The 21,148-nt window shown below is 37.0% G+C and overlaps 1 protein-coding gene across 1 annotated transcript; it reads right to left on the bottom strand.

Moving 5' to 3' along the window:
• Positions 1-2,417: 2,417 nt before the first annotated feature.
• On the bottom strand, positions 2,418-20,587 carry LOC752246. The gene is made up of 5 exons (XM_030996773.1): positions 20,525-20,587; positions 7,140-7,190; positions 6,251-6,283; positions 5,407-5,454; positions 2,418-4,877 (listed from the first exon to the last, which is right to left on the bottom strand). Exons 1-5 carry the CDS (start codon positions 20,553-20,555, stop codon positions 4,711-4,713), a joined length of 330 nt encoding a protein of 109 aa, XP_030852633.1. The 5' UTR covers positions 20,556-20,587; the 3' UTR covers positions 2,418-4,710.
• Positions 20,588-21,148: the final 561 nt, after the last annotated feature.

Here is a 21,148-nt window from a genome sequence, read left to right as displayed (position 1 = left end):
ACAAGCAAATCACATGTTTGGTTATCAAGATATTTATGATTGGAGTTCGAAATTTCAAAAAACATTTTTCCCAATGATAAAAGGACTACAATCTATTGAGGAAAATGAGTATGGTAAAACCGTCACTCACAGATTTTTACTTTTTCGAAGCACATTTTGAAGCGCAATTTGTTTAGGGCTTCAATATTACACCATATCATAGACACGTAGGGTCATGCATCTCAGATTTTTATACTGGAAACATTGTTAAACAATGCCTTTAAACCTTGATATTACCCTTTGTGAATTCGGATAACTTGTAAGTATCACCAGAAGCGATTTAAAAAATCTATGAGAACCCGAGAGGGCGACATATCACTTTCTGTACAACTAAATGCTGACTCCCCGCACGAAACAATTTTGGGGGTTCGGGTGTTTGTACTCATATTGCTCTGATTGTCTCATTTTCGCTCGCGTGAACATTGCCAGCACAAACCACTGACCTCTGCCTCCTGAACGGATCATCGCCCATTCCATTCACTATACGTTACGTACTATAAAGGCTGTATTGTCTGACCGTTCATGAATATTCATGTTTTTGCTAAACTCGGCAAAATGTTTGCTTTTACTAAATGGAAAAATTACGGTGGGGGGTTGGATGAAATGGACATAATGAAATAGGCAGAAGTGATCTATGATAATTCATGCTTTTTATGTTTCGTGTGCTCGACCTATAACCTTCAAATCGCTTGGTAAACTGAGTCCAAAGTTAGACTTGTTTCACACGTGTATTATAGGCAATGACGAGCTTGCAACCTATTTTGAAAAATTACGGTGGGTGAACTTTCAAAAGTCAATGAGACATGAGGGCTCCAATGGAAGAGCTAGTGATAACGTACGTCGGGGTGGATGTGCTTTTCGTTTAAACAAAAAATGAATTTTTAACGATTTTTTAAAAAAACGTCCATAGGCTAACATGTTAGGCTGCCGACTCAGATCATGCTCTGACGATAGGGGGCGTTGTGAAATGAGACTAACCAGAGCCATATGTCCAAAAATGGGGTACAAATGGAAAAGGAAAGGGTAGGGTAAAATGTGGTTGTTGTTGTTGGGTTTATCGGCGCTATCCATCGATTCCGATGATTTCCGCCAGGCTGTGTGTGAGGGCGTCTTGCTCTCACTTCTGCTGCTCTACGTTTCTGTGACTCTGATACTTCCCCGGTGTGTGAGATAAAGATTTACCTGACCTATGTTATTGGCGAAGTGCAAGATTATGGGGGGTTAATGTGCTCGTTACTTATTATTTTTTAGTCATTTAATGTTAGAGCAGGTTGGAATTCATATCATGAAGTTTCGCTGTCAATTTATAGAGTTAATGATAAATAATGTGTCTCATGTTTAATAGTATGCGCATATAATTATCGGCTGCCATCATTTATTCAGGCTTTCGTATGTCCATCATCTCCTCCGTCACTCTGTTACTTTTGTGGTGATCTAGATCGAGAAGTTAAATCGTGAGGAACGTAGTTCTGAGACAGTTAGTATTCCTCTGTTGAGTAGCTTTGAAAGAGAATTCCAAATTACAGTATTTTTTCGTGAAAAGAAGTATTATCTGTCTGCGTTTCAAAAAAGTGTGCTCTGTTCGACGTCTGGAGATTCAGTTTTCTGACCACGAACAGAGTACATTTCCTCACTTTTTTATTCTCCTCTCCGTTTTCCCTCTCTCTCTCTCTCTCTCTTTCTTTCTTTTCATCCCAATCACTCCCTCTCACGTCCCCTCCACCACCCCCTCCCCTCCCCCCCCCCAAAAAAAAAATCTCTCTCTCTCTCTCTCTCTTTCTCCCTACCCTTTAGGATTTTACGCTTCACTTTCATGTATCTGTGCTCGGTTTCTAATATCCATACCTCTCGTTTTATGTTTTCCATATTACCCATCCACACATTTTCCTCTCTCTCTCTCTCTCCTACCCTCCATTTCTCTGTATATGTTTTTCTCTCTCACTCTTTATCCCCTTCCATCACACACACTCACACACAATCACACACACACACACACACACACACCACCTCCATCTGTCTCTCCCGACTCTCTCTATTTATCCCACCCAATATCTCTCTCTCTCTCTCACACACACACACACAAGCACACACAAACGCTCTCTCTCTCTCCCACGCACACACACACTACACTACTCCATATCTCTCTGTCTCTCTCTCTATTTATCCCACCTAATATCTCTCTCTCTCTCTCTCACACACACACACACCCACCACCACCCCATATATATATGTCACTCACACACACACACACACACGCACACACACACACACACGAACACTCCATATGTCTCTCTCTCTCTCTCTCTCTAGCTCTCTATTATAGTATTTTGTTTGCATTGATAAACCTCTGTGAAAGGAACATAGCCGTGCAAACCATCCAAGTAAACTTCAATCTTTAATCAACTATTATAATCTGCAAAAACAATTTCCAAAGTAATGTACATATTTACCCAAAAGTAGATGGAAAACTCTCAAAATGTATTCCTATTAAGTTTGTGAAAGCCGTACGTATACAACACATTTCCCTTATTAGATTTTTAATTTTTCTCTGAAAGGGAATGTTAAAAAGAACAACATTGCCTCATATACAAGGAATGATTTTCATTCGTTAGATGCCGTTATACCTCTTTTTTTAATAAATCATGGCAAGTATAATAATCATTACCACATCCCCAAAATTGGTTATGATTCGGGAAAGAGTTAATAACTTTGTTCCGTAGTATTTCATCATTGCTCAGTACTATGTAAATATACTGTTGCATTAACCCACCCGTCCTCTGAACAAAAATATCTACAAAATGAAAGTATATCAATTTCTGTAAACAGGCAGAGACGTTTCCTTTACGATAATATTTAACCTAAACTGTTATGTTCATTATAACGATAGTTTGTAACGAGATCATCGAACACTTGTATTTATTCATCAGTTTTGTAGTATAGTATAAGTTTCCTTATCATGCCTAAGTTTCCACCAAATAAAGAGGAAGTTGATTTCTCGGTTACTTCGTTTGTTTTGTTTGTTCGTTTTGTATTTACATGAAACCAGATTAACAACTTTCTCTTATAAACGGATTTTCTCTATTAGCAGAGGCCCAACTGTCATGTAATAAACTTCTCTTTTTCTCAAACGTCAACCATTTCCACAAAAAATCTTTGAATTGTTTCTAATATTTTCACGAAATAACGAGAATTGTTATTTCTCTCATACAGGAACGTGATGTTTCCAATTTAAATTGATTATAAAAACAACTGTACATAAATAATTCAAACTTATTTATGGACATTTTTGTGTTTTTATTCTTCAAATAGCATGCTATAAAGTTTGGATTCGTTTTCTTGGTTGAAATAATATGAAAGCAGTGTACAAATTATCTTTTTCCACATACAGGGACGTAATATCGTCAATATCAACTTTCCGAACGAGTTTACATTTTGAAAATGAAGCTAATTAGATTACTTTGTGAGTGTTTCCCCGGGCATGATTGTTCGAAAATCAGAATATCAGTCACTTCCAAAATATTGACTTTGTAAGTAGGATATTTTTTCTCCACAAACAGAGGCGTTCCTTCAACAGTATGCATTATTATCCAAACTGCCGTACAGCTTTTTATGAAGTGGAGTGGAACGAGACACATGAAGACCATATGAGAAAGTACAGTCTTCGGGAGCCTCCCAATCTAATCGAACAATCACTACTGCTTAAATGATAAAAATCTAATTCTACTATAGTTTATATATCTCATTGTAAAATTATTTGGATCAGATATTTACACATTTGCCTACCAACAACTCAAAGAAGTTAGAATGACGTTGCTATTAAGTTGGATAAAAGCTTTCAATATTGCCAAAAGACATTGCATGATTCAATTGCACCGTACGTAATTTAGGATGTATTAAAATTATTTTGTATTTAGTATTTAGACGGGGGCAAGGTACAAAGCAAGTATCTACTACTAATCAATTTTTTTTCCATACAAGCAGTTTGTATGATTTATTCTTCTGTTTTTCCTTTCATCTTTTTTTTTTGAGGCAACATTAAATAAAAGAGAGATATCCATAGCTATACCATTATGTCACAAAGTGGCATGAAGTACCGATTTGGACGGAGAACCTTCGAATTCTTGAGATCGAAGTTGCTTTCTTTCACGCTCTTTGAAACGTCAAACTGTCACCAATCACATCGACCATATGTAAACAGATAAGAGGTTCAACATTCAAAGGTGCCTTAATTTATAATGAGGTGCGAGACAAGTTACAAATACACGCCATTCCATAATCATTATATATATATTTTGTTTTACTTCTTGCATTTTCTTTACATCGTATTGCAAAATACGAAAATAAAATAACTGTGCTCCGCAGATATGGCATACATAGGCGTCACTGAAGAGTTGCCTTTTTAAGGTCTTAAGAATGTGTAATATAATAATTGCAATACAAAATCGTTGTTGATATTTTTTTATTCATAAAATTAAAGTACACAACAAGTGACGTTCCGAGATAGCATTGATAAGTTTGTGAAGAAAACAAAAGCCTATGTTCTTGATGCAGATGAGGCGTTAGCCTTTAATAGCATAAACTAAATGTATTTTCTTTCATTCCAAAAAGGGGTCAGTTTGCGATTTTAATTTTCATTTTTCTTAAGGGCTGATTTATTTTCATTTTTTCTTCTCAATGCACGCTATCACTGACATCCACGTCGTATCTCTTGAAGCACTGAACACTACAGATAGATCTTGTATGACGACATGTTGGCAGGCAGGTATTTCCGTTTTCGTAGAACAAGCACTTCTTTGCGCAGTTGACGAAATCTGCTATGCACACTTCGACGAAGCAATCTAAAGAAGAAAGAAAAGGGATACAAATTGCACTAAAACAACACAAAATGAACTTGACAGTTTACATTTTTATATTGTAGGTTTGTCATATTTGTGTTACCGTTTTGAAAGAGCTCACCTCGGGGTCCAACAAGTTATGGCCAATATCGGTTTTCCGCTATCGCAAAAATGTCTCGAGAACTACAAATAGGGGTACACATTTTTTCATGACAATAACAGGAAAATTTCATACTATTATATGAAATGCGGAATGTTAGCGTTTGCAATTTCGTAAATGAATTGGGAATATTTTGCCAGCAAGTGTAAAAGCATGTATTCTTAATTTAACATGTTTACTGTGGGTGTTTTTTTTTTTTCGTTCTACTTATCTGTTTAATTAGCCGACAATAATTTGGAGAGAGTACACAGTTTTAAGAACTGCGGAGGGGCATAAAACTTCCCCAACCCCCCTACAACCCTCTCCCGCCCCTCCTGCTACGTTTCTTGAGTTGCCCCTGTGGCATTAATCATTACGTAACCATTTACACACCTAGAACCTCCTCGGCGTCGTTGGCCCTCACTGTGAAAAAGTCAGTGTCTGAAATGAAAGAGAGAAAGGCAAAAAGAAATCAGTAAAGGACATGCATGCTATTTCGTATTGGCATACATTTTTACAGGTTTAAATGTTAGCAATGTATATTAAAGTTGGTAAAGTGGACAAGTATTTGGCCTGCTTTTACGACGACCCCTAGTTTTGATAGCATACTTCAAGCGGAGACATTAAAGTGACTCGGTAACATTGCCTCAGATTCTGAAACAAAATCCTGAATTTAGCCCATGCTGCAATCTTTAGGTCAGTCAGGAATCCCATGACTTTTACAAGCCTGTCGGATTATCAAGATGTTTATGATTGGAAATCGAAATTTAATTTTCCCTTTTCCTAACTGTAAAAAAAAATAAAACTACAGTCTATTGAGGAAAGTAAGAATGGTATTAAAACCCGGTCACCCGAACATTTTTTACTTTTTTGAGACACTTCATGATCATTTTAAAGCGCATTTGTTCGGGGCTTCAATATGATATCACAGATGCTGATAACACGTAGGGCCATGCATGTCAGATTTGGCATTGTTAAACAATGTCTTTAAAGAGCGTATTGACGGTTTTAACACACAAACAAGAAAGTTTAATTCCCAATTCGAAACTGTCACCTGTGAATTTCATGTGATTTCAATCTCTTTCTGCGAAAGCATCTACTAGGTGATAAGGATAACACGTAGGGCCATGCATCTCAGATTTTAACATTGTTAGACGATGCCTTTAAAGCTCATTGGTTATTTACGAGTTTATTTTCTGCAGGTAACTACTGGTTGACGTTTATCAAGGTGACTTACCTACTGGATGGTCCTTCTTGTCTACCCAGAACACTGCAATATAAGAGAAAATAACAATAATGACAACAACAACAAAATAATAATAATAAAAATAATAATATAATTAGTGGTAGTAGTAGTAGTAGTAGTAGTAGTAATAGTTGTAGTAGCAGTTGTAGTTTTCTGTTCTTGCAAAGCGCATAACAAATCTCTTCGTGCTTTCAAAGTTCTTTGGACATTATTGCCCTGGGTGTTTTGATAGCTCCAGCACCCACACAGAAACCACACAACAATACACCCGGGTCGAGAGAGGCAAGTGTATATTAGCGTCTTTATAAATTGAGGTAGTGCTGTGGCATGGAATCGGACCCCGTAAGAAAGACACAAATTATCAGACAAAAATAGCATCGATTATTCGGTAAAGTAAGAAGGGTTATGTGATATTATTTTCTAACTGTATTCGGCGCCATTGACATGCATCGCGTGAGGATTTTAAATGGTACTTTGGTTAACCATTCATTCGGACTGAATTGATATGGCGCCCTCAAAGATAATAGCAGAGTAAAACCATTCTTCCCATCAACTCTCTCTCTCTATATTCTGTTCCTATTTTTCGATTTTCCTTATTTCTCTCTTTTTATTTTATATAATCCATAATCATCTTCGCCTACTGGCATATGACGGGAATGTGACTTTCTTAATGTAAAAATAATTCCTCAACCTTCTGTTTCCATCTCTTTCTTTACTTCTGTATTCGACGAACTCTCAAATGAATAGCAGCTGACGTATTTCCAGCTTTTTGTTTCACTTGAACATTATTAGGAAGTAGGCTAACCCGAAGCATTTACATGATACATAATAATGTTGTTCTTTTTTTAACATGCGGGCCTAATGAAAGCTTTGTACTTACGTCTTTTTGCCGGAACTCTGTCTTGTGTTGTTTCAAATTGTAGACTGCAAACTGTAGATACAAAGATAAGAAATGCCTAATGAGTACATTTATGCAAGAATCTCGTATTTAATTACGTTCACTTCAATTCCATTCACCATAGACACAATTGTTCTTTATCAGAAAAGGCAATTTTATTTAGATATTATCTATACCTCTCTCCAATTCTCTCATATTGCTCTCTTAAAGCTACGGTCACAAAGGTTCGCACGAACGATAACTTCGTACGAATCTCCCTGTTTTTCCATTGTCTTCCCGAATTTCCATTGTCTGATAATCGTTCGTACGGCGCTCGTAGCAGTTCGTAATGGCATTTGTGACCGAGGCTTAAACCATGCGTTAACATGATATTAGGGTTGCAACATAGCAATATGTCTTTTTAACAACTATCACTGCAAAGATGATCTATGTGCTAAAGTGATCTATGTGTAAAGATCATTCTTGTGCAAATTTCCTCGTTCATCATGATGGCATCGAACATATTTTTTCCCCAACCCCCTCTTCCTCTTGACACCACAGTCACACCGCAGAACCAACGCCAGCCCGACTCCTATGCCTGGATTACATTTGGCCTGCGATTAGTCTACGGAGCCCGTATCCTGCCCGTATCCCCTTTTCCGTGCGGCCTCTGTGCGGAGGCAGGAGGCGGCCGTGAGATTTTCGTACGGATTCACGGGCTCCGCAGCCTTGACGATTTTGTTTCGCGAGAAGTTAAACAAATTTGAAAAAAATCGTAACCCGTAACCCGTATACATTTCGTAGGTGACATTGCACAATCCCCGCACGGGCATCGCCCGGAGGCCTCGCACTGATTGTGCTGCAAAGATTTTTCGGTGAACATGGGGGCAAAAAAAAAAAAACGTACAGAGATTGTAGACTCGTGGGGCATTCGCACGGCCATTGCACAGCTATCGCAAGGTTGCTGCCCGCTGCCCGTGCAGTATCCGTGATATTGAGCAGTCATCCCGCGCCTTCTCCGCGCAACCTTTGCACGGAAGCTGCACGGGCTCCGTACGATTTCCGTGCGGAGGCTGCGGAGACTGCACGGCTACTGCATTCAAATTGCACGATTTCCGTACAATCTCCAAGCAGCCTCTGTACGGATTTGCTCCGGCCTGCCCCCGAGGGTCAATTTAATAAATGGCACGATGCTCGTAGATAATGTAAACACAAACATCGTAGCCCGTAGCCTCCTACGATGTCTACGAAAAATCGTAGACTAATTTATCGTACGGCGTCCGGGGCAAATGTTATCTAGGTTTCTTTGCCATTCGGGGTTATGTTAATTTTTGTTCGGTAAAACGTCAGTCTGGTGTCGGTCTCGTATGTGTTACTGGAGAATAAATAAGGAAGGTTGTCGGTTTTGAAACACTAGGCACACTGCCAAACAAAATCCTAACCAACTCCTTTTTTTTACCATAGCTGATGTTTTCTTCGGTTTGTTATCGGAGTGATATCGGTCTTGTCGGTGTGAATCCACACCACCTAGATGTTAGGGCATTGAGGATAATTTTGTTCGTTCTGGTGTCGGTCTCGTCGGTGTGATTGACGTATAGATAAGGAAACGAATATTGCCATTGGCGATCCCGTCACACCGCAATACCAACCAATTCTTGCCCATGCAAGATAAATGTAATCTTTCGTTCGACCTGTTAACATCGGCTTGCTGTGACTGGGGTGTAAATGATGACATCGCGTTGCTCGGTTTCCTTTGCAAAATCTATTGACGCATTGCGCTATATACGACTTCCGTAAGTCACACGCCATTCGCAATATCATCGCGTAATCATCATCCATATCACCAAAACAAAACAACAAAATGTAGCTTTAAGACATATCGATGGAACAGATTCCCTTTCGGCCATAATCCGAAACGAAACTAGGACAACAAGTTCTTTGATTTATACTTTTCCATCTAGGTTGGTTGAACCGAGATGAAATTTTAGTTCGTCCTTTTCTGAAACTCTATCCCAAAGGTAAAAAATGGTATTGATCGTGCGATGAAGATATTGAGGACATTCCTTATTCTTTCTGATGGTTCTTTCCACTTTGTCGTTGTCGTTTTGATGTTCTCTTTCCGCTGTTCGTTTCAGGTTGGGAAGTAAATTGAAGTGTGATTTTTGAAGGATGGTCGGGCAGGGGAGATTAATTTGATTTATTTCATTATGTCGTGAGATCAATCCAGTCTGGACTCATATCATTACCCAAACGCTTGCCAAGTTTTCTTCATACACCCAATGCACGGTTCATCTCCTGTTACGCCTGCATCTTTCCAAAGTCCAATTGTAAATTCATGAATATAGATTTATAAAGTGCTCCAACTACTGGCAGTGAAGAAACGCACGCTATTAAAAAGAGAACCCGTTTCTAGAATACCAACATACTTACTGCATTTTTCGAGCTGCATTAATGGGAAATCATGCCCATTTAATAAAGCAGTCCGTTTGTTGGATGGGGTTTTGTTGTAAGCGTTGTTGATGATGATGATGATGATGATGGTGATGTTGATGATGATGATGATGATGATGATGAATAAGATGATGGTGATGGCGATGAAGAAGAAGAAGAAGATGATGATGATGATGATGATGATGATGATGTATATGAAGAAGATGATGATAACAAATAATAATGATGATGGTGGGGGCGATGATGATGACGATGGCGATGATGATGATATAATGATTTTGAATTCCTTTAGGGTGCAAACATGTTAGAAATGGTTCACATTTGCACCCTGCCCCTACAGAATATTAGTGCAGGGTTTTGATATTGTTTGTTGATGATTAAACCTGTAGGATGACTTTAAATGTTCAATACATTTTCTGTAAACTCAAATACTTAGGAAGTAGGCGCAGTAGAACCAATAAGTAAAACTTCATTATTAGTTTATCGCTCGAGTGTGTGCTTCAAAGAATCATCAATTGTAAGGGGGCCACATTGAGGGCGCTGTTGAGTCATTTCTTGTGTCGAGGATCGAAGGAGGCTGTTGTCAGGAGGACAAGACAATATTTTGTGAAACCAGAAAAGGAAAGTAGATCGAAGGTAGTGTAACATTTTCAGGATATGGGGTGGATTCTTTTTAAAAGGAAAGCCATCATGTTCTTTGTGCTATGATTTTCCTAACGGGGGGGGGGGGTGGTGTTTTCATAATACCAACTGATTGAATTGTGACTGTTCCGTCATAATTATATATATACATTCTTTAGGATTTTTGTCTTTTGTTCTTCATGTCCACTCTTTAGATGTTGATAAATATTATTTTGTTTAAATAATGGTTCACTTTATTTGTTTACAGTTTAACCATGTTAGCCAGTGATTTTTTTTTCCATTTCATTTTAGATTCAATCCTTTTTTTATCCAAGGTGCTTTCTCAATATCAAAGAATTTAATTTAAGATTCTTTTTATGAGGTTAAATCCGTGCTCCAAAGAGCCTATGTGCCCTCTAAATAGCCGTGTTGCATGGTGACGACGAAAGTCAATGCCCAATTTAGATCCAGTAAAAAATTAATTGATTCCCATTCGTCGCTGTAATGCTTTCTTGTATGATCGCTAGGGGATTTCCTAAAATCATTAAAACCGTAACATGCGTATAAAATATTTTACAGAGCAATTCAGTGGTATTTTGTGACTAAATGACTCCGTTTAACATTCTAAACAGGTAGTGCAGCTGTGCTGATCATTGAAATTCATAATTTAATGAACTGTATCCAACTCATGTTCAAAATAATTTCTAGTTCAAGGAAGGGTTTCAAAATAATTTGTGAACTTTGTCGGGGTCTTTCTTGTCAGTGTGGAAGAAATTCATAATAGAATGGTCTCCTAAAAACAGTCATTCATGAAACGCCCTCATAAAAAAAAACATAATGAATACATAAGTTTGTACCGAATTTCCCGCCCACATGCATAATGTGGTCCTATATACATATTGTTGTGTGACGTGCATTTTACCGTATGTGAATCCCCCCTTTATATCATTGCGATAATTGCACAATCTTAAATAAATACTGATTCTTACAACCAAACAATCCAATAAACCTCTCCCGATAGCCTGTAGACACAACCTGTCAAATTGTAATTACATGACCAAAACTTTACTTTATCTTTAAAACTTAATTCAAGAAGATACAGTCTGTATGACGTCCAAAACGTCAGTCACGTGGTAGGGACCAGATGGCATTTGCAGAATCGATTATTATTTTATATACAGTATTGTCCAAATACCCTGTAAAATGTGTAATTTTTCCATTTCTCCCCTTCTCCATCTGCCATCCATCGTTCAAAGAACATTGATTTTTTCTCATTTTTTCTTCTGAAACATGAAGAGCCTGTTCCCTTGAGTAATCGCAATATATTTGGCGTACTGCCATACATGAGGGAAGAGAATTGATTATTATGACGCCGGGCATAATTGAGACTCGTTTTGAATGCAATTACGGACGGGATTTCGGTCACTGAGAGGGAGGTCTCCGAAGGACTGTTTAATACGGGAGGTAACCAGTGAGAGCTTGTGAAAGATGAGTTGTCTTTGAAGGGTGCAATCCATCTCACTATCATCTTAAGAAGAAGGGTAAACCTCTCGCTTGAAGTATCCTCCCTCATACACCTCTTTTATGACAGATCTGTGATACTGACTTCGACTTTTAATCAATATTTTTTCTTCCCACCTAATGCTCGAACACACATGGTCTTACGAAACAGCGTCTCTTTACATGATCGATGGTTTCCATGTTTTTGAAGGTCTATAATTCCCCTCTCTGGTTTTCTAGAGTGGTGCGATTGTGTTCGCAAAGTTTAAGCTGGTGAAGAATGATTAATGAGTTCCGTTAAGAGTCATTCGATAGTCAGATACTCGTCACCATTGCGGTAACCTTGTATCTCTGAAAATGTGACCTCGGGAAAGTGACATGATTTAATTTTTCCTTCAAACCCCGTACCTCTTTTTTGTTTCAATCTTGATACTCAATACCCTTTTCAAGAGATGAAAAGTAGTTTTTGAACAGTATTCTTCGTACAACAGACTCCGATATGACGTCTCGCTATATACGTCATTTCGAGACAAGAACAATTTTTCTTCTCACAATGTATGGTATCACTAAACGAAAATTCGGTTAACAGCTATTCTGAATTTGCTGACCTCTGCATTTCGATGGTTCACAAAGGAAGATGCCACGCGCTTTTCAATCACAATCCAACAGCCAGGAAAATATTCGTAAAGACATGGAAGAACGCCGGGTTTTTGAAATTGGAGATGTTTGGGTACAACCTAATGTAATTTATTTGAAAATCTTCCATTTGTATAATTAGACGAGTTTTGAAGTTTCATATCCTTTTCTGCTCACTTTTTCTGGAGCGTCGACAATACTTCTTTGCCCGTCGCGGACTATGAAATGGACACAAGAAAACGAAACATTTTGTGAATACAAATTTCGATATTTTGTTTTTTCTGTTGACAGTAATGGAGTGAGGGTTACTCGATACCTCCATGTGTAAACACACTGGCGGATGCAATTTGTCAAGACACACTAAAAGAGTTTGTAGAAAATAGGTCGAACAGATTTAAAACCCAAGCACATAGGAATTTAAACGAAGAAGAAAACAGGTTTTTATAATACCACGATGATCCTGAAACACATAATTCTTGCTAATCAGTGATAAAGTCACAAAAATATACATATTGATATGGATTGTTAATTTCAAAATAACCACACTTTCCGTAAACTTCACCCGATAAATGATACAAAAAGAAAGAAAAAGGAAAGGCATGTTTGTTGGATAAAAACCTCAAATATTGGTTAAATTTTACCTAACTTGGCTACACTTTAACGAATTAAAGCTTACCCAACTAACAATCATCTATTCCTTCCACACGCAGGAATCTTTGTCCTAAAAACCAACGCAATTCTGTTAGAGTTTTTTTTATATTTTGAATCACCAGGCTCGCTCAGGTACATCTCCCAAAATGCAATGAGACATTTTCGGGGCTATTTCGTACTGAACGTCATTATGAGTTTGTATGACACGGACTACTCATCACCCACGGTTAAGTCAAACATGTTGTTGTAATGGCATTTTTAATTTCAACATGTTTTCCTACAATGAACAGCTTGCACACTTATAGAGTTGTAAAACGCGGGAAATAACTGAATGAATTCCTTTTCTTTACCCCCACGTGATTGGCGACGCTTTTGGCCATTCTCGCTCAAGAACGAAACACGCCAAATAGGTAACGGAAGCTCCGTCAGATCACATTTCTGATAACGCCCCTGAAAGCTTTGTTCTCAATCAACTTGTCAATCAGATTAGATGGCCTCATTTTTCTTTTACCGGAAAGTACGGAATAGAGTGATTGTAACGGAACTGTAAAACAGTCCTGCTTTTGCGACAACTGCACCAAGGTAAGTTCATACACTAGCCGACGATTGTCGATGTGTCCTTTTTTTTAGTGGTTCGTTCACTTGAAACTTAATCCAAGGGTTGAAGGTTCGAAGCCCAGCCCGGAACTTATATCTCTTTAGCAATATATTATAGACTATACGTATTAGTATTAGTATTAGTATGATACTACAACGAATTCCAAACTTCAATCATGGAGCCCCATCTTATATCTAACCTAAACCCACTAGCAACCTTAACCCTAATACATTTGACAAAAATGAATCCAGGAGCAATTGTCGCCGGAGAAAATTATGGATCACCAACTCGGCGAATGGGGAACTGCCGCAATCGGTCTGGCCATGTGGCTATACTGACCTCTTTTTGGTATGCGCATGGTCAATGGCTGACTTCAAAAGAAGATGTTCAAAGAGAAAGAGATTGATTTTTGCGACTGTTCGTGATAAATTACTGCATATGCAAATGGATCGATATCAGTGTTCAATGCACGGGGGATTTTAAATTTCACGGAGCACGTGATTAGAGGTAAATCGTTGACATGCAGGATCTTTAAAATGTCTGCTGGGATTCAGATAAATTCATAATGATTTAAGTCCATATCTATCTTTGTAATGAATTCGTTTCGCAGTGAACAGTAATTATTTTCACTTATAATATTGGCACAAAGACTTCTTCAGACAAGTTAATGATGTCTGGTTTGCCCATGTACTCCATTAGATGTTGAGTATACATGTCGTGGCGTGCTAATAAAAGCGGAATGCAGCGTGATATAATCGGCTTACTTCGGTTCATCGGGTCCGCGCGTCCGGCCGGGTTGTCGCGTTACACGACCTTTCGTAAAATGAACGCGGACGATCATGTGAAGATGCACGTTCAATAAGATTGCGACCTTTTCTCGATTCGCAGTAAGATTTTCACAAAGCGTCGGGTAAATTGGACCAGACCAATTATATATTACAAGGGTTGAATTCACAAACACAAACATTACTCCCGACATTTCGTGAATAGAGGAGCATATTTTCACAAAAGGTCGGGTAACGCGACCACCCGACCCAATGATTCGAAATTAGCCGATATATCATGATATCATGTAGATATCAAAAGGACGTTTGATTTTGTCCGCAGGTACGTATGTCCTTCCGAAACACATATTTAACGTACCATGATTCCGAATGATCGTTGCGTTATTCCGAAAAAAAGATACGTGGTCATTTCCTAAATTTTGAGCCTTATTTCATTGTTGGCAATAAGAACTTTTGAAATTATGAACCTCTGGGGTAACATACCTTTGGAATCATGAACCTTCTGAAAAACGATATTTCACGATATTTTGATAGTGCTGTCGTGATGGCTGGAGATGTCCAAACCTGATTCAACTCTTCCAAAATCACCCAAACTATATAGTTTAAGACTCAAGATAATGATGCATTTTTCAAAGGATGTAACAAGATAAAATAATTGATCATAAAATATTTACAACATGTTTAATTTTGGTACTGATATATTGTTACAAATGAATTAACCAGTTTACTACTGAATTTCCTTATTGGATTAATCTAGGAACCACCATCTTCCAGCAAGAAATAAGCTGAGGAATTGTATTAATATGTTTTTGGAAATATCCTTTAGATATCTGATAATTTGGTAGTTCATGAATTCTAAAAATGGCTGAAGCAACATCATCACTCTTGTCATTATGTTAATGGTGTAAAGCCCTTATTCGGTGCAGTGTTCGGGAAGATCTCGACTAGAATCACCAACCCTTTTTTACAAGCCTTCTTAGCTTGATGATTAATGGGTACTTGAGCGTAATTTAGCGGTAGTCTCACGGGTCATAATCAATAAAACAAACACTCATTATTTTCTTGAACGATTAGACCTTCGCTTTCGTAACGAGCTAATGTCACCGAGTGACAGTTCTATTATTGGCACGATGGAGAGTCGCGATAGGAAGCTCACACACCCAGAAAGGAATAAGAATTTTGAGATAGATAATGAAAAAAAAATGCGTGTGTTTGTAAAAAGCAGTCATTGTGTAAATATACAGAACACTTAACGTGTAAACTTTATCCCTGTAGTAAGTATCAACAGGTTTTTTTCCAAAATTTCAGGGAACGTTATTGCGACTGGATACGAGACCCCAAAATAGCTTTAGATTTAACACATTGGCCGCATGGTTTCGCAATGGGACTGATGTCTCTTGCCCGACTGGTAACATTCATTTGCGAGTGAGCAAAGCGAACGATTGAATATAGTTTAATATTTTAGTGACAAAAAGCTCTCACCATCAATGTATATTAGATAAAAATGATGTCAATAAGCTAAGCAAGCCCCCTTCCCCTCCCATGCCCCTCTTCATATGCATGTTATTAAACCCAGTGGAAATACACGTTAATGGAAGATAAAGACTCTAAAACAATGTCTCCCTCTATATTAAACAGAAAATCCGTTTTGAATAATTTTGAATATAGACATAAAGTACACGTTTTTTAAAAATAAATATGGGTAAGTTGAAAATTGAAAAACATACAGGTTTTTTTTTGTTTATTCAATAAAGAGTTGTTTTTTGTAATTGTTATCCTCATTATCATTTACATTTTAATTTCTGATTTCTCAACCTGCTTTCTGTGATATTGTGTGCGAAATCGTTATTCATTTGATTTTTTTCGACACTACGAAAGCTAGAATCAATGAAATACTATGGCTGGGTACGACCAGGGTCTCACTTTAAAAATATATATATTAAAAAGGGCTAGGATTAATTAAATATATTGTAAAGTCATAGAAATAAACAAAAGTTTTTCGCGTAGCTTTTAGCCATATGCTTGATCCATGGCTACTGAATGTTTCAATAACACCGTGGTAGCTAGGGTCCATGATAAAACAAAGAGACCGATACACACTTCCTTTCTCAAACGACCGAGGATGAAATTAGCGATCATTCTTGTAAATTCGTATTGACCAAACCCACTGTCATGATGAGTTCGGGGAAAGTCGAGAAGTAGTCAGTCTGCACTATCAAATATCGTCGCTTAATTCAATTCTCCAGCGAGTTGCCCGAATTTGTTTACGCCAGCTCTGTCAACGAAGCAAGAATTATCGCGTCTTGCATGTCAAACACACTGTGTACACCATGTTCGTTTCGAATGTGTTTGGTGTTTCACTGTTTCCAGACATAATGGTCGAATTCACCTGGCAAAAACGTGGAAACCGATGGCAAATAAAAAGCATTGCTTTCTTTCTTTTTAGCAATTGCTTTCCTGAATAGAGATAATTTGTTTGTAATCATGTATCCTTAATTGTCTTGCTTTTGTTTAAACGAATTCATGGTAAACTTACGATTTCACTTGAAATTCAGTCATCAAAGAATAAATACTTACACCTTTGATTGCCCCGTTCCATTTTTCGGACAATAACAAAATTCACACTGTCTCCACTTTAATCTCACATTCACAAAAGGATGTAAAGATGATAAACCTAAATCTAGTATCACATTATACGAGAATATGTACATGCTTTCCATTTTAACATTAAGTTTCGCGAGGGAGCAGAATATTTAAAGTTGTGATTTTTATTTTTGGCCATCCTCCATAATCTGTTCATTATGTCCAAAGTCATGCGTCGGATATCCACATTTGTAACTAACTTCTACGGGTTTCCATTTACCCACTTTTGAACATTTACTATTCTTGTAGACATGTGTCTATTCCTGGTGGGGACAAAAAAAACTTGTTTACCTAGCTGAACGTGATGCAATCGGTTGACGTTTTGCATGATTACTGAGTGTCCGTGTACTAAAATTGATCCGAATCTTTTTATTAAACATGAAATCAATATTATGACTCAAATTACATAGTCAAGATTTGCTGGACACTCATCGGGGAGAGGGGGATTAGCATCCCGATGCGACGTCGTTCAAGATTCTATTTTCAGAAACGATTCCGTTTACCAGTGGGAGATAAGCGCTTGGAACTGAAATATGATTTTCTGTTTTAAATCATATTCCCCCCCCCCCCCATTCTTCTTCTTATTTCCGAATGGCCCAATATGTTGAAATGGGGGGGGGGGACAATAAACGAAACGATTACTTGTCTCTTGTCATATTCATTATTCTAGTTTTGTTATTATTTTTAAAATGTTTTTCATCCTTCAGAAGTTATTATTCTACGTCTGCTTTTTCCACGAAAAGCTAATAATTCGATCGGTGTTTTATTCACATCACGTCCCCATAGCAACAACATAATTGAAACTAACGTGTGGTGAGTCTTAAATGCCTAATGTGAATGTATCCTCATGCTATTTACGAGTGTAATCTAGAGTGAAACTCACTACTTGACGTCTATTTTCCTGTACTGTTGCAAACAAAAACAAAACAAAAATCTTCATTGAAAGAAGATGAAACACGTGCTTAGCACCTTACGATGAATGCTATGCTTCAATGACTCCATTTGCGCTTTCAAGAAGTTTAGATACTTTTTCAAAAATTCAATTTTCAGTTGTAAAAATCTTGCAAATCGTCTTGATATGGAATTACATGAGCTGTTTCATTCTATTACAAGGATGACTCTGTCTTTACTTTATAATATTCAAAATAACGTCAATTATAGTCTAACATTGAGGGGAGCAGTATTTTCAAATGTTTATGCAGTATAGAGCATAGGCACTCCTAACCCAAGCTGAAAACAATGCATTCCATAGCATATTATGGGATTTAAAAAAAAAACGATAATATTAAACATTTTAAATCAAGCAAAATTTAAAAAAAAAAATCTAATTTTCAAACTTAAATGTACTCTGGAAACTTATTTTGTTTCGTAGATACTGATCAATATTCGTTACTTGTATAGCTCGTTTGTTCTATTGTATGGTTTATGCATTTAATTTTAATTTTGTATATTTGAGTGGAAAAATAAATAAACCAAATCAAATCAAAAGTATGCCGATGATGTGAGGATGATATCATTCCTATACTTCGGCCTCTATCATGTCCGAACAGACTACACGAGGGAAAATGGTTCAGATGAACTATATTTCTGATATTGCCTTTAGAATCAGGGGACCAGAAACGTTCTAGTGCCCTGGGGTATGGTGACGGTATTTTATAATCATGTGTTATCTCGTCTCGGATATAATCGAGAATACAAGGTTCTCCTATTACCTTTCCATCAGACCCCCCCCCCCCCTCCCTTCCATGTTTGTTTGATGTTGTTGTTGTCTTGTCTGCGGCATTTCCATGTACATTATTTATGTTTGTTAATGGATTCGAAGTAAGAGGAACTTTCTTAAAGCTTTTTTTCAAAGAATTCGTGATAATTATGAAAAATCATTGAGATATCTGATAGGGAGTTTAGCAAATATAAAATTTAAATAATGAAAACCTAATAAAAATAAAAAAAATCATCAATAGCAAGGACAACTAAATGGCTATCAAATGGGTTCACCCGTTTTGGTACATTACATCGGAATGGATACTTGCAATGCGAAATCAAATAATCGACTGACTTGGTAATATCTCGTACTGGAATACCACGAAAATGGTTCATATCACTTTCTTTCCACATTGTTTTTCTCAACCCGTTGTTATCGAACTAGATAAATGTCATTGCCTAGTTCGGAAGCCATTATATTGAGGGGGGATATGTGCCCCCGCCTACGCCACTCTTTACGGTATCCACATAACCATACATTTGGTGTTTTTGTTGTTGTTTTAGTTTTTACTTATTTCTCATATATCGAGCATCTTTAGTCCTGTATTGTAGAGTATAAACCAAAGCATGAGTTTATCGTTATGAATAGGTGAATGAAAAATCATGCTGAACTTATGCTCAACAGATTCCCCAAACTTCTGTGTTTGTCGACGAAATTCCTCGCGGTGAACAGCAATAAGATCCCACGTTGATTTTTTTTCATTATTACGCCACGCAGACACTTATATTAGTTTTCATATTTCTACTATTCCTCGTTGTCGTCTAATTAGTAAAAGCATAAGCATATTTCTCACGTTATTCAAACAGATTGATTATCGAGTCCCTAATTATTTGTACCCTTTCCCGTAGGTATGTCTGTAACTCCACAAAGTATTGAAAGATTCCATGGACTGTTTCGTCATATCGAAAAAGAAATTTAGCCAGATGCGAGCATGGCTAATGTGGACAGCCCCTTTCTTGTATTATGCCAAATTCGAGACGACTTGCAATTCATGCAATTCAAGAACACATGATTAAGATTTATTGAAGGCAAAAAAATTAAATTTAAGATGTCCAACGTCCATTCTTTTCTCGGAATTTTTTCTCAGATTTTGAGAGCTCGCGTTCGTGACCACTTAAGCTGCCCGTTCAAAAAGATTATTAGTATGCGTATACACTACACGCACAAAGAACAATATAAATGTCGTCAAGGACAAATCTTTACAAAACGCCGTTTTAAGTGCTAAATATGTATTGAAAATCATTTCCATTCACAGTAATTTTTATATAAAATATACATGAACCTGATAAAAAGTTGCTTTTTTTCATTAGACCAAATGTATATTTTTTTAATTCAGGCCTGAAAATATAGTGACGAAACAAACTTAAATTAAATCTTGTTTCAAATAGAGACTTCCTTCACTATGCAACCCTCAGAACATTGCCTGTCTTGTTTTTGTGTTTGCTACTTTATATTCTGATACTAGAATGGTGTACATAGCTAATAATGAACCTACATTTATTTCAACGGGAACATTTTTTACCATTTCTTCTACAATTAGGAATGCTTTTTGTTATTTATAACATAATTGTTGAGAATGTCGTTATGTACATATGGCGTATATATAATTGTTGCCTTTTTTGTTTCTTAGCTTCTGTACGAGATAATCATTTATATAAAGTTTCTTTGAGACAGTTGTCAGTATGACGTAACAATGAACTAAATATAAATGTTGCCAATTTGAGGAATTTGAGATACGTACCGGCTTGTGTGAAGAGAGTTGCTAATGTCATCACGACTGCTACTGAAATTATGCTGTTGGGCTGCATCTATAAAAAGGAACGTAATAGACAATAAAATAAATCATTTAGTAAGGCTGCATAATGAAAAATAAAAAAAAAAAATATTCCATAAGCATTTCGATGATGATGTATCAAAACGGTTTAATCGGTAATATCTGTTTAAAGAATCTTATCATCAAATTTATTAATTGCTGTAGCAAAATATGTACTGAAAACAATTAATAGGGGCATTTTGAGGAAGTTTACTGTCTATAAATATTGGGTCTCGTTTTCAGGCAATAGTACCTTATTGTTAAGCACTTGTAATTGGGCGTTATTTCAACAGTTTAATCTGATACATAGTGAGTTACAGAATGACTAAAATTAGACGGGACAAAGTTAAGAAAATAATAGGTTTCAAATTGCAAATCAGCGTCAGGTATTTATGTTTCTTCTTCTCTTCCAGAGTACTCGATTTATACAAGGACAGTTTAAATCTCAAGTTAATTTGCAGTAGTAGGCGTACATGTCATCCAATGGCACGAAAAAACATTTCATTGGGTGAGGCTTTTAATCAATTTATACAATGTACACTGTACCAAGAA

The sequence above is a fragment of the Strongylocentrotus purpuratus genome, unplaced genomic scaffold (genome assembly GCF_000002235.5).
Source record: "Strongylocentrotus purpuratus isolate Spur 01 unplaced genomic scaffold, Spur_5.0 spur5_scaffold_3, whole genome shotgun sequence".
NCBI lineage: Eukaryota > Metazoa > Echinodermata > Echinoidea > Camarodonta > Strongylocentrotidae > Strongylocentrotus > Strongylocentrotus purpuratus.
The sequence above is the reverse complement of the archived record's forward strand: the minus strand, read 5'-3'. Positions and strand labels throughout refer to the sequence as shown.